We start from the raw sequence: 24425 nt of genomic DNA, 5'->3' as shown, positions 1-24425 counted from the left end.
CACCTTTTACAAAAGCAGTGTTTGTTACCGGCCAGCGGCACCACAGGGGGTATTAAAACCGCAGCTTTTGTTGTTAACTTCATGAACCTTCAAACTTTCGGTTTTTTTTTTACGGATGTATGCCCTTTCATCTTCGTCTAATTCATACACCTTTCGTTGCTCTTTTCGCCTTTCCTCACTTAACTTACTAACAGGTTCTCCAAGCCGCGAGAAATATCGAGAAAAAGTGCTGCAAAAAGTTTATCAAAAAAACATATCAAACAACAAGAGCGAAAAAAAAAAAACATTATTCCCCTCCTTTTTTTTCTGCCTGGCGGAGGAAGGGGGTGTGTGACTGATGGAAGGGGGTGACAACAAACGGGGAGAAAAAAAAAAGAAGGAAAGCACACCTTAACATTTAAGATATGAGCCTTGACAAAAAGAAAAAAAGAATGTGGATAACTAAGGGGCAAAGCGACAACTTGAAGGCTACGCGAGAAGACACGGCCACGCACAGGCAGGAAACCGACAATCACATACATAAAAAGAAATACGTACACACAGTTCCTTTCACTCAATGCACAAACAAAACAAAAAAAACGAAAAGCAAATAACGCCCTACCACCACCACTCCTGCACAAAACCATGACACTTCCCTTCTGTTTGTTTGCTTGCCTTTTTTTTTTTCTCACTCTTTTCCCCCCCCCTCCCTCCCTCCCCAACTACCCTCAATATGTCTTTTGATTTCTTCCTTTCTTTCTTCATTTTCCCGCGTGGTAATGTCAAAATAGTCTTCGATTATATCACCTGAATTCACCTCAATATCTTTCAGTCTTTCTCTCCTCGTTGCTGTTGCTAAACTTAATCCATCAATTAATCCATACGCCGCAACCCTTCCTCTCCTTCTTGAACAAATAGATATGTATGTATATATTCAACTGTTTCTTTTTTTTCTTTTATTGCGTGTGTATTATATGTTGTTTCTCCGGTCCACCGCTGCATTCCATTAAATAACCGCGGGAAATATACAAAAGGGTAAGTGGGTTGGGGAAAGGAAAGAGGGAAAGTTTGCTTACAAACACAAACACAAACACAAACACATACACACAAAACCTTCACACTACATAAGTTCATTGTATCATCAACAGATGACGTGGAACCGCGAAAAGTTGTGGTCTTCTTTTCTTTCTGCTTTACAGTAGTGCTTTTGGCTGTTTTTTTTTCATACATGCAACAGCAAACGGGAACCAGGAAACGAAAGAGGTGGTGGGGCAAACGAAGAAGAAAGTGGTAAAGAACCATAGTAGAAGAAGAAAAAAAAAGAAAAAGAACCCAAGAGCAGAAAAAAAAAAAGCAAGTCTGCGGTATCAACAGTGATGACCCAGTGTTAAGAACGCCTCTCACATCCTCCCTATGCTTCTTTATTGTTTCGATCCGCCCATCAGCGGGCGGGAGTCACTTGCTCCTCTATTTCAGTAACTTTTTTTTTGTAATTTTGCAACTTCAACTCTTTCTTCGCTAATGTAGGGCCTTCACCGCGAGTGTTACTGAGGAGAAAAGCATTTGGAGGAACCGGATGGGGCCCAAGCACTATATACGTGCGGAGGACCTTGATTACTCGGAGTAAATAAAGACATAATCTCCTGCTTTGCATCCACTGCAGGCGCTTGAAAGTTTCCTTGAGAGGGTCCGCGAACTTCCATGCCAAACGGCGTCATACCTGCTGGGTGGAACATTCCTGAGGTTTGTTGGAATTGCCCTTGTGGCACTACTCCAACCGGTTGGGGCGACACCGGTGTTCCCACATTGGGGTTAGTTTTCGCATTGGGTGTCGAGAAGAGATCATCTATGCTTATTCCATTTGCCGACGCGCTTTGCTTCGTTTGGCCGGCGGTCAGGGTTGGTTGGGCCGTTTGTTGGGAGTTTCCAACCCAAAGCGACGGAGGAGCTGACACCGAAGCTACCACGTCACGTTTCTCGTCCTTGGGCGTGGAAGATCCTTGACTCGCACCTTCAGACATGAACTTCTTTAAAAGTGAGTCGTACTCCACGTTAAAGTACCGCCTCTGCTCGTACTTCTCCCGTATAAGACGCTCCGCCAAGGCCCCGTTTGTGGATGCATTGGGTCGAGCGCTGTCGGGCATGTTGTATTCATACAGCACCCGACCGCGGGCGTTACCAATGTTTTCACAACATCTAATCATTTCCTCCTCCCAAGTATCCATGGTGGCCGAACGAACCTTTGAAACATGTGTACCTGCTGACCGATGAAGACCGGCGCAGCGGAGGCAGAGAAAAACCCCGAGGTTAGTACTTGCCCACCGCGGTTGGTTTTCTAGGCACTCAAAACATACCTTGTTCTCCGGGAGACGGAGAAGGGCATCGATGCGACGCTTTTGAGCAGCGTTAGCGTTACTCATTTCCTAAGAAGTTTGCCCACACGCCCCTTCTTCCACTACCCTTCCTTATCCTCCTCCTGTAACGCACAAGCAAACTTCTTAGATTTGGGTGTATGTCGGTTGCTACTAAGCCTAGAAGCTGAGCTGTTAGCCTTGATGGAGGCGTTCGTATACGGACAGAAACGTCTATAATATGCGTTTGTATTAGAAGAAACAGCAATAATACAGAGAAGTATGGACAGACTAGAAGGAACAAAAATGCTGACAATGCAGTCACCGCTGCGTGACCTTGTAACTGCGCTGCAAACGAAGTTAAAACAATTCAGGAGAGGGATGCGAAGAAATGGTTCACACGTGTTGCAGTTGCTACACATGCCTTTCCACACCCCCTCCCTCATCTCTTATCTTTCTCCAACTGTAGTTAACCTCCCACATACACACACCACACATTTGAAACAAGAAATCAAGGGTTTCAAGTCAGCCTCCCGCCTAGTTTCGGTAGCCTCTTCCTCTTCCTCTTCCTCTACCACCCCTTCCCCTTCCTTTCCCACCACCACCGCGTCTGCTAAAATTCCCCAGTTTCCCGCGTACCTCTGACACGTTGTTACTGAGTGCTGGATCACAAAAGACACACGACACTATGCGATCCTTGCGGTTGGGAAGTGGGGATTTGCCTTCTGGAAATTGTAGATCCACCATCATGGCACCACATTCCGGGCACTCCTCTGAACTTACATAAACCCGTTGCGCCGTTGGTGGGAGGAGAATCATCATGGTGCAGTGGTTACAGCATATTTTCCACTTCCCCGATGTTCGAGGAACAAACGCCATGCACCCATCACATCGTGGGTCAACGCAGTCCGCCACATAATTCGTGGCCAGCGAGTGATAACAAGTCGGGTGTTTGCACTCGTCGCATGCCATGAGCTGACGGCCGCCCTGCACTCGTGCATCTGGAAACGGGGGGTTGTTATAGCAGTTGGGACAAATAGGGAATGACTTACCTCCCTCCACGTGGCAGATAACCAACTCAAAGTTGTCAAGGGGACACTTGTAGTTGGAATACTGCTTGATTGTTCCACCCTGTGGTAACGCGTACGTAACTTCGCAGTAGGCACAATACAACCGTTGCGGGCGTGCCTCAAGGTGCTTCAGGTATCGCATACAGTTGCCGCACCGCGTTATCGGCTTACCCGAGGAAGTAAGGGGTGAAAATGAAGCTCCCATAAGGGCATCAAAGCGCTCAATGTTTTCCTTGAAGTAACGAAACTTTCCAAAGAAGAGATCAAGCACACTCGATAGGACCTCGTCTAGCCTGGCTTGACCCTCAGCAATGCACGTGACGTACTCTTCCACCTTGCTTCGCACCAGGGGGAGCACAAGTTCAGGGTCGATACTTTTGATACCATGAATCAGCACGACCCCAAGTTTTGTGGGTTCCATTACGCGCCCAGGTTTCACCGCACAATAACCCCGTTCAACTATATTGTTGACATGCTGAGAAATAGAGGCGTCTGTGCCGATGCCATTCTTTTCCATCAGCCCAATGAGATCAGCTTCTGTAAGATACCCCGGTGCTTGGGTTTGCCCGGCCTGAAGGCGTACATCATTGATGGGGAAATCGCTCCCCACCTCGATGTTCGTTGGTACCTTGTCGTCCTTTACAGCCAAATGGGCAAGAATTGTTGTGAAGCCCGGATCCACAACTACCTTACCAGTGAAGGTAAACAACTCCCCACTAAGCTCTAGTACGAGCTTCGTCCTCGAAAGTTTGCAGTCTGGGGATACTGTAGCAATGAAGTGACGTGTAATGTACTCATACAAACGCCAAGAGTCAGACGACAGCTCTCCGGCAGTTGCCGCACGCATTGGTGTGATTGGTGGATGGTCTCCAGCATCTTTGCCGGCTTTCGGTCGCGTGTACCGACCTTTCAGTAATTCCTGCACGTATTCACCCCACACTGGATGGCCCTGTTGGGTTGCAAGTGCGGCCTTCAAGTCGAAGGAGACCGGATATGCTGTGGATTCCGTTCGTGGGTACGAGATATACCCAGAAATATAGAGGTTTTCTGCTATTTGCATCGCGTGATGCGGCCCAATACCAAGAAACTTACTAGCGATTTTCATGAGCTCGACAGTGTTGAGCGCCGTGGGTCGAGCGCGGGTGTCAGCCCCCACCGAAACGTCAACGACTTTGGCAACTTTACTACGAGAGACCCTTTGATGTAAAAGTCGTGCAATCAATTCGTCAAAGACGCGACCGCGCGCCCACTCAAACGTAATGGGTGAACCGTATCTGTTGCAGGTAGGCACTAGCTTCCAGTAGTTTTCGGGTTTGAAGTTTAGTATCTCGTCGTGCCTCTGCACGCAAAATGCGAGTGTCGGTGTCTGGCAAGGGCCATAACTCACCACACTAGCATCAAGATTCCCATACTTACCCTGAAAGTACTTCGTTTGGTACCTGGTAAAAACAACGCCAACCTTGAGGTCTAGCTCTTGTCTACAGCTCACCGCATCTGACAGGTTTTTGTTTGGCTTACCCAAATTAACGAACGCCTCCGTTATCGCTTCCCGCGTTATGGCGGAGAACTTTGCGCGCCAAATACATCGAATGTCATGTATGCTTCGCGACACAACCTGCATCACCTCAAAGCATATGTTTTCCCCCTCGCGGTCGCAGTCAAGCCACAAAACGAGCGTTGCACACCCTTTTGCCTCATGCTCAAGGTGGCGGCTCACCCGTCCGGACTCTTCCCGCCACACGACTGGTGCCCCGAAGAGCGACTCCTCATCAGTCCGATCCCACGACTGGTACTGAGGGGTGAAATCGCATGAAAAAATGTGCCCTGTTGTACTTGTGACACGGAAGTGTGCGGGGGCACCCTGAAAGTAACCATCGTACTCGAAGACGGGAAGTGCACGAGAGTGTTTCGCTGTCCGGCCATTTGAGAGGTGATGGGCGATGCTCTCAGCAATAGAAGGTTTCTCTGCAACCATAAGTACTGTTTGGACCATTTCCCCCTCCACTCCTCCCTTATGGGCGTGCCGTTAATTTTTCTTACTCGTCCCACCCCCCACACCCTCAATGCGGGCGAAACCTCCCAAAATTCGTGCCGCGCACTTCAGCTTCAAGGTTGAGCGGATATTCGTAAATATTTTCATGAATGCAGGACAAAAGAAAGAGAGTGATTGGTAGAGAGAAAATTTAGAAGAATGAGAGAAGAAATGTTGAAGAACAAACGAGGTGAATAAGAAAAGCAAGAAGAAGGTTATGCCATTCAAAGATCACAAAAAAAAAAAATACTTATGGGTGTGCTACACCCGTTATCAAATCGGAACTCCGTCGTGCAAGCAGTCCAAACAAAAGGGGAATGTTTTCTCTCCCTCCTTCCCCTTCCCTTTTAAATACACAACTTCAGCATATGCGTCTACAACGATACGCGACCATATGTGTTGAGGGGCCAGTTTTACCGGTTAGATATTTGCAATGAAGGGCCTTATCCAATCCATTGACAAACAAAAAAAAACAATAAACCAGGATGTGAAATAATTTAAAAAAAAAAGATCTCAAATAGCAACTGCATCTGCATTCCCACACACCAGAAAAAAAAAGTTAGTTCATATACAAAAATCAAGCAAAAAAGTCAGAGACAAAACCATGACAAAATAAATGATAATCTGTCGCAAAAATTAGACTGTGAGAACGCGAAAAATAGGGAATCGCGCGAAAGTGCCTATTTAGTGTGCCTGAATTGGGAGCCTATGATGACACCATCATTCTCCTCGATAATATTTCTCCCTCCACAGCACTCGTCAAGCTTTTAATGTACGTGTCAAATGAGATAGCAGATGCGGTACTACTCTCTCCGGTAGTGAAGACAGGGGACCCACCAATGTGTTTGCTGTAGGCAAGGAAAGGAAGCTTCTTCAGAGTCCTTCCACTGAAGGTATCACTTGCGCCGCCACCAGCTCAAGCCGCTGCAACTCTCTCGCATTGAGTTCTACACGACCTTCCCCGATCGGCATCAGCCCCCCTGCGCCTATGAATCCCTGATCATTGGGAGGATCAAGCATAATTAACCGCCTCTGAACCAACTCTTGCGTACTTGCCCTGATTAGTTGCAGACGGGCTGGTAACCCCGGTGGGCCAATAAACACCTTCTTGTCAGCACGATCAACAAACGCGACATCAATGGCCCCGGTGATGTTACTCGTAGCTAATATCACCACGTTCCTCTTTTTCTGTAGAATGTCCAGCTGAGTTAACAGAGTGTTGACGACACGGATAGCATCTGAGGGTTCGTTACCCCTCATTGCAGAGTTCCTCGCCCCAGCTAGTGATTCCACCTCGTCCACGAGGACAAAAAGAAGGCATTTGGAATCCTCCGCCATCGTGTGTATACGGCGGAACAAGCCCATGACATGCTTCCCACTCTCACTAAACCAACGACTAAACAAACTTTGAGTGTTAACCTCTACCAGCTTCGCCTTGGGAAATATCCCCGCAAGCCGTATAGAAAGTTTATGTGAAAGTGCTTTACAAAAAGATGTCTTCCCTGTGCCGGGGGGCCCGTGTAGCAGCACCAGCTGATTCCACGCGATGACTTGTGGGTTCACATCAGCCATAGAGAAAACCATTGCAGTGTGCATATATTGCAACAAGTCACGCTTAAGCTCCACCGTGTCACAGGTAGAGTCACCGAAATGCATCGACTCCCACAGGCCTTCTAGCGATGCATGCGGTATCTGCACTATGGAGCAAGGGACAGTCGATGCATCCACTTCGTCGTCTGAATCGCGGTAGGTTAACAGCGCCTGCGACTCGGAAGTTTCCTCTCCTTGCATTGTCATAGACACATCATCTCCATGAAGGTAGTACATCACCAATGCGTAATCCGCCCTGCCCGCTGCAACCCCGTTAAGTGGGCAGTAAACGTCACATACCCGCAAGAGCTCAACTGTTGATGTGATAAGCTCGGATGCACCCCAAAGCGGGATAATGTCACCCGGGTGTGTAACACCGTTGCGGTGCCGTATGAAACTCGTGATAACCTTTGAAAGCTCAGCGGCATCTGTACACATTTGCCTACACCGCACCTCCACCGGCACAACAACGAAATCCTCCATGCTTCGGCCACTAGTGAAGTTAAGTGGTCCGTGCTAGAAGTGCGCCTACAGTCCGTTTCCTCCGATAAGTCCTGTACAGCTGCAAGGATAATTTGTCTTTCTCCCCTTTCCTTTGAAGTATGTATGTATGTTGGTGAAATTATGCGCAACGAGAGTGGAAGCGATAAAAATCCAAACAAAAACCCGAAAATGCTTTTGTCAACAGCAAAGAAGTTGAAAAAAAAAAAGTGCGGAAGGACACAGATCAAAGCTTTGTACAAAGTGAATGGAGGTTCGTGCACAGCACCAAACGCCTTAAAAATGAGTAATATTACACGTAGTGATTTCCCGGCACATGAATGGGTGCATCCCTCCCCAACTTCTAGCACCAGATGGGACACTCCCTTTTTTTTTCAACAGATGTTTACTTTGTGAGAGAATGTGAAGATACGACCATAACATGCGCTTACACCGTTCACTCGCTCCTTTGTGACCATTTACTTTGCTCCCCTTGCAACTATCTACACCACGCCCGCCCTGTTGCGTCACAAGGCGGTGGGCTCATCCAAGCCACGGAACCCAGCTGCCCTTGCAGCCCAGGCGTAGCTTGCGTTAATCTCCTGCAGCCATGCCGTGATGCGTTGTTGTTCCTCAATATTGCTGGCAGCATTAAAACACGCCGACCACTGGGAACCAAGAGCTTGCCACAGAAGTCCCCAGAGTTCCCTGTCACCTATAAACAAACCTGGAAGAGCTTCAGCGAAAAGGCAAAGCCCCTCCAGCAGCTGCTCACCCTCGTGATTCTTGAGGTTGACCTTCTGAACTGATTGCTCCGTGCTGTTGTCCCCACTGTCTGTCATCGTCAACATAAATGCCTGCAGTGGTTCCTTCAAGTACGCCTCTAGGTTGCGTCTGTTTTCAAAGGATTGCCGCACCGTCCTCAGTATCATCACCCAGTCTAATATATGAAGATCTTCCCAGCGAAACTCCACCACGTACGAAAGAAGTTGTTGATACAGAGCCGAGTCAATGCACCCAACCGCCGCAGCGCACTGCAGCCCACGCACAAACAGATCCGTCGGTGATTCTCCGGCATTCTCCAACACGCGCCGCCCCAGTGCACTCCAAGCGTGCCTGAGTTGGACGGGTGACACACGGAGCGCAGGGGTCGTGTTGTTGGCTGCAACTGTGACTGAGAGTGTACGGTTTTGCTGCTGTTGATAGTTTTGCTCCATTAGGGCTTCATGCTGCCTGGCAAACGTATCAGCTGACAGAGCAATCGCAACGAAAGCTCGCTCGATCTCCGCGAAGGATAAGTTATACTTCGCCTCGCGCAGGTGGAGAGCAGTATGCAAAATCGAAGACTGTGTGCTTTGTAAGGCGGAGCAACCAATAAGGAACAGGTTCACGTGGCGGCTCAGCAGCCTGCGGTCAGCGCTCGCCCTGACCAACAGTTGATCCATGTGCAGACCTTCTACGTCGATGCGAGCTCCCAACAACTCAAGACTGCGAAGAGCCACTAACACATTAATGACAAACCGTAGGCGCACTGTAGGCCGAAGCAACTCACTTTGCAGATATGGCTCAATGTCGCGCAAGATGTGTACAGTTTTTTCTTCAGCGGACGGGCAACTTTTCAGGTTACCTGATGACACTTCTGGAGCTGATGGCCACTTAATGAGAAAGTTAGGCCGGAAACGCAATCCCACTGCAACCGCACTACCAACTAACCACAAGAGCAACAAATCACTGGCGTTGCCGGGAGCATTGGGAGTAGTTGGCATCACCCTCTCAACAAGGTGTAAGAGCGTATCATACAGCTCATGGATCATGTGCGGTTTCTTCGTACTAGCTGTCATAAGTATGTGTGCAGCCAGCGTATGAACCCTGAAGAGAAGATCTAAACGCTGGAGATTGGCATCTTCCTCCTGCCCTGGGGTGGGGTGACGTGTGGCACTGTCATCACTCGGGCCCACGACGAATGTTTGGGTAGTTATTTCCTTCCTGTCGTCGAGACGAGTCACCTCAGCGCGGGCAAGTGTTTTGAGCAATCGCCGCGTGAAGGCCCCCAACTCGGTAGAAGTACGGCCTTGGTGACTGGCGCTGTGCACATTATCGCGGTCCTCCGCCATTGGACGCATGAGGCCAGATCCGTCTTCCCAACCCTCATCATTAGGTACAGCACAACCGTACCACCGAAACACCAAGGTGTTCCCCACAAGGCGATGGTGCCGTTTCCGTTGAAAGTCCCTCTGCAGCTCCTGCCACCGGAGACGCTCTTTGCCGTTGTCGCACCCACCCTTGAAGGACGTTAGCAGGTTTTTAACAACGGTGTACGGCACCAGCTGTAGTTGCACAGCTTCGAGAATGGTGATCCAAGGTAATTCCCCCGCTTTCTGGTCAATTTCGCCAGATAAGATTAACTCCAGTTCAACCGTACGCTCCCCTGCGGTTGCTGAAGTAATCGTTGCTGTGTTAGTGTCGCACAGCTCGCGGCCGTTGCGGCCACCTCCACTCGTGTTGCCGTCAGCCGTTTCGTAACCACATGATGACAGAAGTGTACTGATCTCGCTCGATATTTTTGTCAAGCCCACAGTGCTTACCGTGGAGGTGCGGGTAAGCATCGCACGGGAAAGTACAGTTATTACTACCGGCAGTTCTTCCTTTGAGAACACCTCCTTGCATGAGCTCTCTTCACCCACAGTAGTACTCTCTGTTCCCCGCTGTTGCCCTTGACGCCTGCCGGAAATGTTTCGCCCCCTTTTTTTTACCAATCCGACAAGGCCGCGACAACACTCCACAATTGTCGGTAACACAACTGGTAACCCAGCGTCCGCCTCTAGCACCGTGCGTTGCCACTTGCAAAGCAACTCCTCCTTGAGAGGCACAGTTGCCTCACACGAAGCCCTGGCGCTGCATTCTATCCAAGCATGCAGTGCATCACGAGATTGAGAATCACACACCTGCTGAAGATGCCTCTGAATGTCCTCAACAACCTCTCGTTCCTGATCACCACTGAAGTGTGGCTCGTAAAAGTGGTGAAGTAGCTGCTCAGCTACCTGCGTATCCCCAGCACTCAGCTTCCGCAAAAGCGCAGATACAGCTGCTTTGAATTGCAGTTGGAGGTCAGAGATATCTTCCTGCGTGCCTTTCGGGAGGTTATCCGTCTGCTTACCTGATACTACTTTCTTATTCGCGGAATCAGTCGCTGTATTCGGTCTCGATGGCCCCCCATCTCGGTTGCATCCTTCCCTTTTGGCCCTGCAATGCAAAGCAAACGCAACACTGTATACAAACCCAGCAAGTTGCGCGCACCACTTGCTAAGGGGCAAGGTGTTGTTGCCACTTCCTATCTCACAGGCCATCTCCTCTAAGGACTTATCCGCACAACGCATTATTAGTCGCAGAAACAACTCGTCGGACGTTAGAGCCGATATTAAGGGTTTTAAATAATCCAGCGTTCGATCAGCGTTATCTACTGTGATTTGTAGTGTTTGCATCCCCCCATCGTCCTCCCGCTGCCCCTCGTCTGAACCTGAGAGAGTGTTTACAAGCGGCTGAGCAACAGCCCGACACCACGCTGTCCATATGATCTCTCTCCGTCGTGCACCTATTCCACCCCAAATGTGGGGTAAGACACTGTGGAAGTTGCAGAAGAAAAGCCGCGTCAGCGCATAGGGAGTCTCACAGTGTTGCACCATAGTCCTAATGGTGACGGAGGCCACAACATCCCCTTCTACCGGGTGCAACAGTAACCACTCGTCCTTCGATTTGCCGGTACGAAATCGCTGTGTGACAAAGAGATCGACGTCAATAATTGCGATACCAGTGGCGCTCACGTAGCGACCGTGCGGGGAGGAACGATGAAGGCCCGATGGATTTACACACGTCATCCATAACAACAGCAGCTCATAAGCCGCGCGTTGCTTCATAGAAGAACCGTACGAAACGCATGAGGCGTCTTTGAACGAGGGGAGCCACATTAGCTTTGACTCGGATGTGGTTGTAGCCTGCTCCTCGCCTTGCAGTCCCTCCTTTTGATTCAACTGATTGTCCTTCTCCTCGACGCTGACCGCTTCCAAAGCGTGGGAAGAAACAGCGGTGCCTTGGGGGTCTCTCGGGAAGAGAAGTTTCTTAACAGGGGCAGAGTCCGTGTCATGTATACAGGGCCAGCAAAGGCGGGAGACACGCCGTACGTAGTGAAACGTATGCTGATAAGTCACATCAGCATCTGCGCGGAGAAGGGACTGGAGATAAGACTGCGTGAGGCACAAACCCGCTGCGATGCTTAGGTCCTCCGCGAACCATGGATATGTGCAGAACAGAACAATATTCATCCTTTCAAAGTGTGACATGGCGTGCCACTGGGAAAGACACATGCGGAGCGCCAAATTCAGCATTACGTCAATTGCGTGAACAGAGGGAGCAGTCCGTTCACCTCCCCTGTGCACTACCGCGCTGCCAATACAGTCCACGCGAGGAATTTTCCTAAGAAATGACTCTGCAATGGCCGCAAGGGCCGCGCTTACATCGCTCGTGTTCGGATCGCTTCCAGAAGCAGAGGTGTCTTTGGCATTTGCCATCGCCTCACGAAACTTCTTCACCACGCAATCTTCAGTGCCCCAACCTACCTGTTCTTCATCCTTTACCCACTTGAAGTATGCCAGCGTTTCCGCCAACTGCGCAAAGTCTGATACAGACGCATTTTGTTTTAGATTCAAAGCAAGCTGCCCGAACCCTTCAATGATCGAATTCCACGCGGCCCCGTGACTCAACACATCCCCTTCACAGTCATACTCCACGGTCACTCCATTTCCAGCGGATGTAGAGGGACGTGACTCACAATGTCCCATAGGGAACGGAGCGGCGCCTTCCATATCAACAGACATAATATCCCCTCCAGAATCTTTTGCACCGCAACCGGCCGGCACTGTTGTCGTCAGCACGTGCTCCACTGTGATGGTTGGAAACTTGATGGTTGTGCGGTAAAGTGGACTTTCGGGTGGTAAGACGAAACAAGGAGAAGATGTCCCATTTTTACTGGCCTCTGTGACACCTGACTTGCAGAGCTGCACATCAATAAAACCTTTCCTTTCCATAGCTGATGGCTGCTCTTTTTGCAGCACGCCGAGTTGGAGAAGTGCTTCGGCACACGCCGTTGAAAAGCTCTTCAGCACTTTTGTGCATTTTCCAAGCGCCTCATAATTGGTTCGCATAACCGCATGCACCTTAAAAAGACGGTGCAACGCATCCAATGGCACTTGTTGCTGCCCGATCTGCTTCTGTTGTTGGCGCTCAGACGACTGCGTGGGCAAACCGGACGTCGCGAGAGGGGCAGGCTGTACACCTGAAGGGTACGCCGAATGGTCGCGACGGTGGGAAAAGCGGCTTGATCCCGTCATTTTCCCCGCTACCGTGTTTTCTGCCTTCTTCGGTTTCTCCGATTTCGCTAACGTCTGAACCGGGGACTCGCACTGATGGCGAGAGCTCACCACCGCTTCCCATCTCGTCAAGACACCACCGTCACCACTTGCGCCATTCTCCCCGTCACTTACCGGACGGAGAGGCTTACCGTACATCCGCCCTTCTCTCTTGCGATGGCGCTTACTGTAATGCAGTGGAAGGGCTGTACTTATTCCGTGGCCCCTGTAAAACCTCTGTAAAAACATGGCGACTGGCGGGCGGTGACGACCAGCCACCCGCAGAGTCTGGGAAAGTATAAGACGCCGCATTTCTTCGGCGCCTCCCTGTAGAAACGCTGTTTCTTTTTGTCCTTCTCTCTTGGTGGCGCTTTTCTCGCACCTTCCCGTTTCACCACCCCCAGCGGAACTCGGTAGACAAGCAGAGCGGGATGTATCAACTGCTAAAGCAACAGACGTGAGCGACGGCGAGGTCAAGAAAAATAGGAACAACAATGACAGGGTTAGTAAACCTGTGAAATGAAAGTGAGCACACGCACACACACACACACACTGAAGGGGAAATTAAGCGAATGCGCACCTTCCATTTGTCACAGGTGGAAAATGTGGAACAGGGCACGATAGGAGTCAAACTGCGGAAAGCGAAACCGTCCACGACACACCGTCATCCTCCTCTCAATCCTCCGTTGCGCCCTCCTCCCTTGCGTGCAAACACATCTGTCTCTGATGCCACTCCAATACAGTAGATGGGAAACAAAAAAGTTTTGAAAGAATAACGAATGGAAAGGGGGGAAAACACGAAGGCACGCTACAACGGTCTAGGCGCCCCTTCTCCGTACTCAAGAGTAGACACTGGCACGTCATTTCTTTGACTTTATCGTTATTTACCATCTCCACTTTATCCCTTTGTTCTGTGTGAATAAACAAAATGAGAATTCAATACTCCTGTCACATATTAGCTTACACACATGAGCCCCACATTCACGGGCACGCATATATATATATATATATATATATCACGGCACGACCGCGGCTAAGAAAGGGGTTTGAAGGTGATACAAATAACAGGAAACGACAAATCGTAGGGGAAGCGGGTAAAACGGCCTCAAAGCACCCAAATCATCACCCGCATAGGCACCACCTTTTGAAGCCATTTCACTTGCTTAACGCATTGAAGCAGCACTAACAAGTTAAAGCATCGATGGATACACCAAAATGGCGGTGGCTCCGCAAGCACCACAAGTTCCCCCAACCGGCAGGTTGCAGTGGTTCCTCTTTTTCTCCCCCACCCTCCGTCGGACCACTTCCATATTACATATACCGCCCCTTCTCAATATTGTGCATACCCTAATCATGGTTCAACGACCTTCCTCATGTTCCTTATATAGCATTAACAATTTCAGCATCCAACAAAGTTCATATGAAGTACTAAGGTTGAGCCCCCTCCACCGGATGCATCCGAGCGCGCACTTAAGACATCGCTTATCTTTCTTCCCTATCACTCTTTGTTTGCATTTCTGATTCCCCCCCCCCATTATCCCTTCACACCGTCGTCACCGTGCATAGAGTAATGTATGGTGGAAATCCACACGGGTTTACTGTGTACCGTGTTCACCCGAACTACTGCTATCATTGGAGGGAGTGACTTCAGAGAGGCTGGCAGACGGTCCTTCAGCACCCTTTTCCCAGTACTTAGCGAAGTACGCCCACGAATTAAGCAGTAACGACACCGCCTTTCCTTCAGCAGAATTTATCTGTGCCTCGGTGAGGCTGTTCAGGTCTCGCCAAGCATCCAACTCGACCTGCTTCTTTCCACTGGGCCCACCTCCCGTTTGGTGGAGGCGTTTGAGTTTGTTAACACGCATTGCCACGTCCAGGGCAGTGGCCCCGTCGCCATCCCCCGTCTGCCCTGTTGCATTAGTGGCTGTTGTCGGGTTTGCAGTTGCCTCTACACCAAGTCGAGTTATGGGGGTGAAGTGTACGGTCTGCCGCTGCATTTGGAGTGAGTACACCTTGCTGGTGTGGGATACTGTGTCAAGCTGTTGATAGCTGTGGTATGCACACATGCCACGTATGGCGAAAGGTCCACTAAGGAACAAAATACCCCGGCTACTCCTCATTGCTAATTATTTCCTACCTATTTTAGTTCACTTGCACGGCATGGGTCGTAATGGGAGCGGTTGAGAAAGAAGAGCTGCGTAAAAGATTGCGTTCACGCGAAATATCAGTCGTGTCACGCTGGATTGACGCAGTAGCAACTGCCCAAACCGGCCTGCGACGGCGCTCAAAGTCCCCTTTCATATGCGCCTCCTCATATATCATATGTGGCGAAAGTGCCATGTAGAAAGAAAAGATTTAAAAAAAGATAGAAGAAAAAACAGCTGAGCACGCAACATCAGAAAACGCTCGTGGCAGTAGTGATACTTCCCCCCTTCCCCTTCTCAATAACTATGAGTAATACAGTGAAAAACAATACCAGTAACGAAGCCGCCACACTATCCCTCCACATCTGCAGGGGTTTAATGCACCAGGAAGCGAGGTTGAAATGTTTGCAGCCACTTTCTAGCCCCGCACAACTTCCGTTGGCGACGTCATAGGAGAAGAACTGAGGGCGCTCAGCAGAGATTGGAAAATCCCTCGCCGCCTTCTCCTCCAATGCACCCACTGGGTCTATAATATTCATCGCCTCATTTGTCCATGTGAATTTCTCCCATTCGGCATTCTCCGGCTCCTCTTTCATTCGATTTAGCTAATTATTTTATCACGAGTTCTTTTGCCTGGTACAGGACGAAAATCCATGACGCATCTGATTATTTCTGTCAAAAAATTTACCCTCACCCCTCCCCCTTACTCAGCGTACAAAAAGATACCCACTCAATCACTCGCTTGTCCTTAACTCCGGGGCTGGTTCCCGTTGGCCTGAGAACACACCGCGCCAAATGAAATCAATCGGCTGCTCTCAAATCCAGTTTGATGGTGAAGGCCTTACAAGTAGGCATTAATGCATTTAATCATTTCGTCGCACTCCTGCCGCAGTTGTGCCGCCATGGCTTGTCGCTTATCCTCCGTCACGGTGTCCAGCGGCATAAACTCCGTAATGCGCACAACATTTAAGCGCACCCTTTCCGAATCTTCATTGCCACCGAGACCCTCCTCCTTCACACGAAGACGCATGAGCACAGGACGGTTCATGCGCATCTGGGCCACTTTTGTCACAAACATGGGATCCTCCTCCTGACGTCTTTTTAGTTCAGGAGCCGTCATGCCAAAGAACTCGGCTCCCGACTCATTAAAGAGCGTGAGCCACACCTGCGAAACGTTATCTGTGACTTGAATAGACACCAAGTACCGTTGTGTTGGTACAATAGATTGGTCACATTTCTCACAACGGAAGCGATCACCCATTGCCCCTTCGAGCATCACTTTCTTGTTGCATTGTGGACAGGCATCGTACCACTGTGTATCCTGTTTGAGGTAAACAGGAACGCAACGCAAATCGATGTAGTCCGGCTTCGGGCCTTTTCCGAGCCCCTCAGTCGTTATGTCATCAATGTACTTGTAGCCGCGGTAGGTTTCTCCACTGCTCGCGAGCCCCAAAGCATTATTTCCCTGCATTGAAAGTGAACTGACGTCCCGTCCACCCGTAGATTCAAACCATTCACGAAGCTTCTTCACGTCAGGGATGTTTGGATTAACATCAAACGAAGACTGCATTGTTGTGGAGAGCGTTACACCATCAAAACTCCCCACCTTAAGTTGCCGCATTGCCAGTACGGTGCCAGGTTGATGTGGCCACTCTTTGGCGTTTTCGTTCCACAGGGTGACGTCAATCCCCGCGGTGGAATCGGCAACCTTCACGGTGCGTCTGACCAACTCACGACCAGTTGATCTCTGTACGATGGTGCCCAATTCCTCCACATTCAACACAACAGCCAGCACGTCGACTAAAGAACCGACTTCTCGTTGCTTGAGGATGGCAATTGGCACAAAGTTATACCGCTGTAGGGGAATCGACGAGCTAACGACATCCCTTGCTGCTGATATTTGACAGGTGTTGTCAAAGCTCAACTCGTAGTCATTATTCACATTACTGAACTTACGGTTGGCATTTTTTACCTGACCCCCACTAAAGTAGTAAACCTGTCCGTTCACTATGAGGGGATTGAACATGTCGACCGCCTCATTGAATACCGTCGCTCGGATAGAAGCAGACTCGTCAATGAGCGTAAAAGAAAACAGCTTCCCCTGTGAGGTTGGTTTATTCCACGTTCGTATTTCAGACTTGTCCGTCACGCGAGCGCGAATCCACCACTTGCCGCCAAGGAATGGCGACAAGGAATCGATTGGTTGAATCTGTTGTTGTGATGGCTGCTGCATGAAGTGATGAATAAAAGTAACTTTCCGACTTCCTTCGATTTGATGTGTAAACTATTTTTCTGCTTACTTGTGCGCTAGAGTCTATATCGGCGTAATGAGTGTATATGTGTGCACACACCACACCTGCTTGCGGTTTATGTATGTGCCTTGTTTGAGCTCTATTTGTTCTTTCTCTCTTGTTGGTTAAATCCTTCCTCCACCCAGTTGAAATAATTGATACTCGTTAAGTAGCCGTCCAAATGGCATGGAACGACGAAAGGGAAAAAAAATTAAAAAAACGGAAGAAAAGCCGAAGAAGTGGCGTAAACAAGTGCTGACACAGCGAGTCTAAAAGTGAGCACCGACAAAAGGCTAAGGTTAAGGGAGACGGCACAGCTAACCACAACCTTCCCCCCTGAGTGATCGCGAGAATATTATATGACCATCTTCACTAAATCCCCTTCCCTCCGTAAAGTACACCGAGTCACTCGCTCCCCTTCACCACGTGCATACATAAGCACAAGACAGAAATAGAAGCGTGTGAGAAAAGGTCAACCAGCACTGTTGCAACTGTCACTTAGGATGACGAGGAAAAGGCGGTAGAAATGGCGTCACGCGTGGATAGCGTTTTTTCAGAAGGCGGGGAAATAGTCCGGTGTAAAATGACAACGGAGAAAAGAAAATATCGGGAGGTGGAAGATAATAGTTTAAGTCCAATGTAAAGGCACGACTTAGAAAGTCGAGATAAAAGAGAGCAATTTTGCATATGTTTTGCACATTTGTTTACTTACGCATTTAAGCGGCGGCACCAACGCTTCAAAAAGATTACATTGAGCAGAGGGTAATACCGCTATCTTAAACGAAGCACAAAAAAATAACAAAAAATGCTTCTCACCTATCACAAGGAACAGAAGCCTCTGCTAATAAGCAGTTTGCTTAAACCCAACCCGAACCACCTTCTGCCAACCCCTCCCCAGAACCTTTCCCCAAACCAACGGCAAGTATTTTTTTTTTAAAAAATAAAAGCATCTGCACGTGCAAGCAATACAGGTAGCCTCGTGTTAGGCTGTGCTGCCAGTGGAGGAGGGGGCGACCCCCTCGCACCTCACACCGCCTGCGTATGGAGTGATTACCAAATAAAATAAAAATCAGTTTCAAAGTAACAAAACTAAAAAGAATTACTGTAAGGAGAAACCTTCACAGATGTTTCCACACTATGCTTCCCACCATGAGAGAATACTAGAACGGGGTGGGGGAGGGTAGCGGACACATGTTAAAGTCGCAAGGACCCGCCCCTCTAACCATCATCGCTGGAATTCGCTTCACTGATTATCACCATCCTCTTCGTCGCCCTCGTACTCTTCGTCGCTCTCGTACTCTTCGTCGCCCTCGTACTCTTCGTCGCTCTCGTACTCTTCGTCGCTCTCGTACTCTTCGTTGTTCTCGCCCTCTTCGTTGTTCTCGCCCTCTTCGTTTTGCGGAACCTGTGTGGTGGTACGAACCATGAAATCATTGACGTTGGCAGTTTCGTTAAACACCTCAAACACCTCGGCTGAGGTAATATAATCATCGGAACCGTCACTCCGCTTCCTCTGGCACAGTTCATCAATTGTCTGTTCTAACCCAACATTTGCTAAAATCTTCACCACCTCCAACTCTTTCTCCTCGTCATAATGTTCAATGCATTCAAGAGCATGATGCTCGATAACGGGACACCACGTCGCGTGCATGAAGAAGCAGTGGGTTATACCCTTGAAGCGCACGTCTTCGTCGCAGTCGGTTAATAGGACGAGCAGAACACGAGGTAGATGCTTGCTTTCATCATTCCTCTCCGCACTCGCCCCTTGGGCACCGCTGTCCAACCATTGTTGTACTCTTTTCACTTCTTGCAGTCCCTTGCAGCTGCCAAAAGTGTAAGTATCCATCCCATGTTGCCGCAGGTACCATTGCAAATATTGAAAGAATTGACTTGAACAACCAAATACAATCGCCCTGTGGTCGCCAGAGAGTTTCTTCAAGTTCTCGACAAGTACCTCGGCCTTGGAGCTCGGACCCCACTGGGAAAAGTCGCTCGGTACAGGTTCGTCCTCAGGGCACTTGAGCAACCCGGGTGGAACGACAGTCCGATGATTTAGCACAGTTCTGCAATTGGGGCAGTATGGGCGACCGCTTTTCTTGATTTTGTCAATGCATCCCACGCAAAAATAGTGCGCACAGTTAAGGATTCCAGGCGTGTTAATCCTCAAAAAACAAATGCCACATTCTTCGTCAAGAACTCCACTTCGTAACTTATTCCTCAGTTCTGTGGTGAATGCACGCTCGCGCAATCCGTCGTTGGCAAGCAGGTCGAAAAATGACGTTAGCTGCTCCTCGCGTTCTTCTGGAGTGAGGGGCGGGGGGCTCATCCGTTGAAAAGTCTCCCGACCAACATACAAATGAAGGGTAATGAGACGGCACAAGTTGATGATTTCGAGTACCGGGAGGCACGACGTTTGCTGATCAGTTGAAGAGGAGACACTACTCACCGCCCTGTCAAATGTAGCGTTGTAGAACTCCTTCTCCTCCTCCGTTAGGTTGACTTTAATCACATTCATACTGTTGGCGCCTCGGCCACCCTCCATTATTAGGCATGCCCGCCGGGTCTGACGACACATTGTAGAGAGCACTCGTTTCAGCTCCGTGTTTTTATCAGAATCGAAAACCGAACGATCCACTTCCTTCTTGTCCGCCACTCGTTCACTCCAAAATACCCATGACTTTAACAACGGCTCGTTCAAGAAGCGAACAAACCCGTAGAGTTTATGTGTTCGCATTACAAACCGTTCTCCACAGAAGATCCACCGAGCGTCTGCCTGCAACTCAGTGCACAAGTAGCTCTCAGTGCGAGTGAAGTCACACAAGAAGTACGGCTCGAAAAGCACAACACGCCTCCAGTGGACCAGGTACAGTTTCCCTGGGAGTTCGGACCTCGGATCAGGCTCACGCCGAAGTGTACTGTACGTTGAGAGTACATAATCATAATCCGAACCTATCTGGGTCGGTGTCAAGTGAACGTTTCCTCGGCCGGTGTAAGCCAAAACCCGGGAAAGTGAGTGGGCGCCATCATGATGCAGAATCTCCATTAACCGCCGTACGTGGCGTTTCTTACACAACACAAGCATTGGCCCACCATCGATGCAAACGGTGTTTTCCAGTGTAGAGTGGCTTCTCTGATGATCGACCTCACGCAGCGCACGCAGGGGTGCCATCAGCTTATCACTGCCGATACCGAATAGTATACCGCCTTTAGCCCTATCCTGCTCCACTTGCTCCCCCACAGGCGATGTACCCTCGGGACGTAAGGTGGAAATTTCACGACTCCATGGTTTTTCTTCTTGCTCCCTCATCCAGGAAAAGACCTTTTGCTCAAGGGGACTCAGCCCGAGCTTCTCTACACATGCGGGAAGCTCAGGGAGTTCTTCATTGCCTTCATTGAATTCTGGGATAACCGATGTTAGTTTTGCCCACGCGCTTCCACCAGCACAACCGCTTTTTTCATCCAAAAAATTGGTTTCGGGATTCTGCGCCTGCCCATCGTCGGAGTACACACTTGAAGGATTGTGATCTGAACAACAATCTGTAGCTGCACCAAACCACGCCCCTTGAAGATCACGGGTTGTGTCTTCGCTTGGGCAAGGCAGCATTTGTTACGACTCCTTTGGGTCGATGCTTCCGTACTCGATATGCCTCCCACTGAGCCAGAAGCTTCGCCTTCGTGCTTGGCCCTTTCTTCCTTTTCAACCCCTTTGAACCTTCTTCCCTGCTTCCCTTAAAATCGCTTTCTTTTTATTCTTGTTTGGTTGCCTTACTGCACCACAGGAAAAGAAAGGGAAAAGACAGAGTTGCACGGGCAGGGAAACATGTGGTAATATCAAGGGTAAAAGCACTGTCCGACCTTTCGTTATCCCCCCTTTTTCGGGATCGCCATTCGGAAAAATCCAAGGGGAACAAGTAGCCATCGCCACGTCGACCAAGTTTTAGCGAAAGGTGCGCTTGCTGCATTCAAAAACGGCACTGCAATTACCATTTCCAGCGGTGCTGTACCGACATGTAGGGCAAACTGATTTTACACACCACGTATCCCCGATGATAAGAAGCCGGAAAAAACTCTTTGGCCAGGTCCGAGGTCACCAACCGGCGAAATACAGGCCTGATTTACGTCCGCTCTGATAGTGTGATGTACTAATAAGAGAACACACACACACATATACATATATATATATATATATATATATATATATATATGTCCTCGCACATCGAGGTGAGACACAACCAGATGCACCCGCTGCCTCACTGATCCTCCCTGTCTGGAGGAGCACGCCTTTCCGTGGAAACGGGCAGAGGCGCGCCGATAGTTTCAACACAAACATGGTCAGTAACAAGAAATATGTAGGAGACAGTGAGTCTAGTGGCTACGAGAGGCAAAGAAGAAGAACCTTCACAGCATCTCTTTAGAAGTTACCGACACGCTTCGTTGAGGGACCAATGGCCGTCTGATTAACGCGTTTGGCGAAGCGAAGGGAATTGATACTTTCTGTCAAGTGCTCCTCCTGATCGGACACAGTGACGAGCATTAGCATCTTCCCACCCTTTGCGCCCAGGTAGTTTTGCAGTAAATATGTCAACTTGCAGTTACGCCATGGAGCCACACTTCCAGATTTGTTAAGAGCACTGATGCACTTTCCGAGGTCGAGCAAACTGCGGTTGATGTTCACTGCTTCCTTGAACTGTTTCCCTTGCACACCAGATTCATGTACTCGCTCGCTCCCGGCCAAATCCACCATGCAAAGTGCCCCCTCACTGCGTTGACGCATACCAGCGTGTTCGCCCATAATACGCAGCACGAAAATACAGTGGGAACGGGACGATCTGTCGTTTATCATCGTCTTCGCCGTGCTACGGTTCTTCATCGCGATGTCATACAAACGCCGAAAGTCCTCAAATGAGTTGATACGCTTCTCTGTAACACCGCTTATGCTTGTTGAACCAGTTTCGTTACTTTGCTTGATGATGTGATAATTTGGCTGGGAAGCCGCGGCCCCACCGGGCTCGTACAGGGAAGCTTCTTGCAGCAAATCTCTGATAACCTCGTTGTATATTTCCACAAAATAGCAGCTAAGTTGGTACTTCCACCCATCAGCCTCTAACTCTTCCCGCCGCTTGAACACTGTCCGTAGTGCCCTGGGTGTTATGCCGCAGCGCTGCCCGTCGTGTTGGTCACCCTGCATGGAATAGGTTTTGCCAGAGCCCGTCTGGCCGTAAGCGAAAACGCAAACCCGGTAGCCATCAACGGCGCAGTTTACGAGGGGCTCGACATCAGCGTAAACAGCCTCTTGGGTAGCGGTGCCGTCGAAGACACGGTCGAAAGTAAATGTTTCCTTCGACTCTTGCCTTCCCGTTGAGGTGGCGTTGTTACGTGAAAGCAACACACAAATCGACCGTTTCTCAGTCGCATCACCGTCCGGGAAAATAAATCGTCCCACCGGAGCATCCCTTCTGATCTTCCCTATTTCCTTTGAAGCATAAATACATGCTGGGTTGGCGCTCACGGTTGTTTGCATCGTGCTCCGCGAGGAAACAGAGTCTTCACGAGGGGTCTCAGAGAGGCATAAATCAGGATCACCGCAAGGGTTGCTGCTCCCACTACGCACATCAGGAACCGGACCCGCTGCAACCGACTCCGAGTTCAAGCCACCCTTAACGCGGCAGTACACGCGGATCGTTCCCTTCATCTCTTCACATTGTGAATACAGCTGACGCCGTAATATTTCCGTCTGCTTTCCGGCTCTTTCAACCCTTTCCTTGTCAACCCTGATGCGCTCCAGTTCCCTCATTATTTCCTGGACCTCCCCGGAAAACCCGTAGGTGGCATCCTTCATGAGGTTGTGGTGCTCCACTATCGCATCTAGTTTTCTCTGTTCCTCTAACAGTTCTTCTGATTGTTCCTCAATTTCCCTTTGAAGCTGCTCTAACGCATCAGATTGAATAACGATATCTTCCCGAAGGCGGTCATGCGCTCGCTCCAGTTCTGTACGCTGCTGCTGCAATACCACCGTTTCGTCCAAGGCACGCTGCCTTTCAGAATGGCAGCCGTCCTCACGGGCCCGCAAGTGAACGAGTGCATCGAAGTGCCGCCGCCTATGGGATTCGTCACCCGCTACAACACCCGCTAACTCCGCCTCGTGTGAGACAACCATTTCCTCTATGGCGTCTTGGACTTCTTCGGTCTCACGTGCCTTCGTTGCATACAGTGCGGCTAATTGAACAATCTGCTCCCGAAGTTCCTTTGTTTTCCGTTTCCACATCATATCTCCCCCTCCTATGGAGTTGTGCCGGAGGGAACCCGAGCCCGGTTCAGAAGCAGTGTTCCTGGAATTTTTACTTCTGGCGGGTTCAGCACTTTTGGGGACAAGGTCGCTTGCTTCATGTTGCCTTTGCCGCTTCCCTGCCAATCTTTGCATACCTCGACTCAACCGCCTCCACCTCACCCCTCTTCTCCGGAAATGTTTATAAGAGCAAGGACGTTAAAAGTACAAAATCTATTTATTTTTTTTTTTGCTTCCACGCTGTGTACCTCTTTATCTGTGTTCGTGAAGTCAGCGCAAGTGTATCTTGTTTTCTTTCTTTAAAAGAAGAGGGTTTTTTCCCAAACACCTGGTGCTGATATAAACTTCCCGTCCCGATACGAAAATACGGTGCTCAAATCTAGAACTCTTTTTCTGTCAAACCCTTGTGTTCCTTAGGTTCGTGTCTGTCGCTACGTCTTCTTAGTTGCGACTAAAAGCGTCCGCGAATGTAAAAATGTGGTGAAACCAAAAAAGTAAGGACAAAAGCAAGAAATGAACTCGACAAAGTTATCTAGTCGCGGCACACACTCCGCAGCCAAACAAAACACGACGGCAAGGGTGGCCTGATGGGGCAACAATCGTTCAGTGGATGCCCACCAACAGATCCATACAAATGTATAAAAACTCTTGCATACATGTGATAAACCGTTAACTTCACGCGTGGTGGGGAGTCTCAGGACAATGCGTGGCTACATTAAGACGCAAAACGCAAGGAGGGGGGAGAGGGACGTGAAGAGGGACGCCTCAAAATTGGTGTTGCAGTCCCGATGGCAAGGGGA

At 49.5% G+C, this 24425-nt stretch overlaps 10 protein-coding genes across 10 annotated transcripts; 1 reads left to right on the top strand and 9 right to left on the bottom strand.

Moving 5' to 3' along the window:
- Positions 1-852: 852 nt before the first annotated feature.
- TbgDal_XI10270 (hypothetical protein, unlikely) lies at positions 853-1281 on the bottom strand (the record flags this gene model as incomplete). The annotated part of the gene is made up of 1 exon (XM_011781870.1): positions 853-1281. One exon carries the CDS (start codon positions 1279-1281, stop codon positions 853-855), a length of 429 nt encoding a protein of 142 aa, XP_011780172.1.
- A 242-nt stretch (positions 1282-1523) lies between these two features.
- On the bottom strand, positions 1524-2399 carry TbgDal_XI10260 (ADP-ribosylation factor GTPase activating protein, putative; the record flags this gene model as incomplete). Its single annotated transcript, XM_011781869.1, has 1 exon — positions 1524-2399. The coding sequence occupies one exon, from the start codon at positions 2397-2399 to the stop codon at positions 1524-1526; it is 876 nt and encodes a 291-aa protein (XP_011780171.1).
- A 468-nt stretch (positions 2400-2867) lies between these two features.
- On the bottom strand, positions 2868-5393 carry TbgDal_XI10250 (DNA topoisomerase III, putative; the record flags this gene model as incomplete). Its single annotated transcript, XM_011781868.1, has 1 exon — positions 2868-5393. The coding sequence occupies one exon, from the start codon at positions 5391-5393 to the stop codon at positions 2868-2870; it is 2526 nt and encodes an 841-aa protein (XP_011780170.1).
- A 912-nt stretch (positions 5394-6305) lies between these two features.
- On the bottom strand, positions 6306-7505 carry TbgDal_XI10240 (ATPase-like protein, putative; the record flags this gene model as incomplete). Its single annotated transcript, XM_011781867.1, has 1 exon — positions 6306-7505. The coding sequence occupies one exon, from the start codon at positions 7503-7505 to the stop codon at positions 6306-6308; it is 1200 nt and encodes a 399-aa protein (XP_011780169.1).
- Positions 7506-8029: 524 nt separating this feature from the next.
- On the bottom strand, positions 8030-13216 carry TbgDal_XI10230 (hypothetical protein, conserved; the record flags this gene model as incomplete). The annotated part of the gene is made up of 1 exon (XM_011781866.1): positions 8030-13216. The coding sequence occupies one exon, from the start codon at positions 13214-13216 to the stop codon at positions 8030-8032; it is 5187 nt and encodes a 1728-aa protein (XP_011780168.1).
- Positions 13217-14119: 903 nt separating this feature from the next.
- Positions 14120-14425, top strand: TbgDal_XI10220 (hypothetical protein, unlikely; the record flags this gene model as incomplete). Its single annotated transcript, XM_011781865.1, has 1 exon — positions 14120-14425. One exon carries the CDS (start codon positions 14120-14122, stop codon positions 14423-14425), a length of 306 nt encoding a protein of 101 aa, XP_011780167.1.
- A 74-nt stretch (positions 14426-14499) lies between these two features.
- TbgDal_XI10210 (hypothetical protein, conserved) lies at positions 14500-15024 on the bottom strand (the record flags this gene model as incomplete). Its single annotated transcript, XM_011781864.1, has 1 exon — positions 14500-15024. The coding sequence occupies one exon, from the start codon at positions 15022-15024 to the stop codon at positions 14500-14502; it is 525 nt and encodes a 174-aa protein (XP_011780166.1).
- An 865-nt stretch (positions 15025-15889) lies between these two features.
- On the bottom strand, positions 15890-17281 carry TbgDal_XI10200 (replication factor A, 51kDa subunit, putative; the record flags this gene model as incomplete). Its single annotated transcript, XM_011781863.1, has 1 exon — positions 15890-17281. The coding sequence occupies one exon, from the start codon at positions 17279-17281 to the stop codon at positions 15890-15892; it is 1392 nt and encodes a 463-aa protein (XP_011780165.1).
- A 1301-nt stretch (positions 17282-18582) lies between these two features.
- TbgDal_XI10190 (hypothetical protein, conserved) lies at positions 18583-20943 on the bottom strand (the record flags this gene model as incomplete). The annotated part of the gene is made up of 1 exon (XM_011781862.1): positions 18583-20943. The coding sequence occupies one exon, from the start codon at positions 20941-20943 to the stop codon at positions 18583-18585; it is 2361 nt and encodes a 786-aa protein (XP_011780164.1).
- Positions 20944-21750: 807 nt separating this feature from the next.
- TbgDal_XI10180 (C-terminal motor kinesin, putative) lies at positions 21751-23760 on the bottom strand (the record flags this gene model as incomplete). Its single annotated transcript, XM_011781861.1, has 1 exon — positions 21751-23760. The coding sequence occupies one exon, from the start codon at positions 23758-23760 to the stop codon at positions 21751-21753; it is 2010 nt and encodes a 669-aa protein (XP_011780163.1).
- Positions 23761-24425: the final 665 nt, after the last annotated feature.

The sequence above is a fragment of the Trypanosoma brucei genome, chromosome 11 (assembly GCF_000210295.1).
Source record: "Trypanosoma brucei gambiense DAL972 chromosome 11, complete sequence".
Lineage (NCBI taxonomy): Eukaryota > Euglenozoa > Kinetoplastea > Trypanosomatida > Trypanosomatidae > Trypanosoma > Trypanosoma brucei.
The sequence above is the reverse complement of the archived record's forward strand: the minus strand, read 5'-3'. Positions and strand labels throughout refer to the sequence as shown.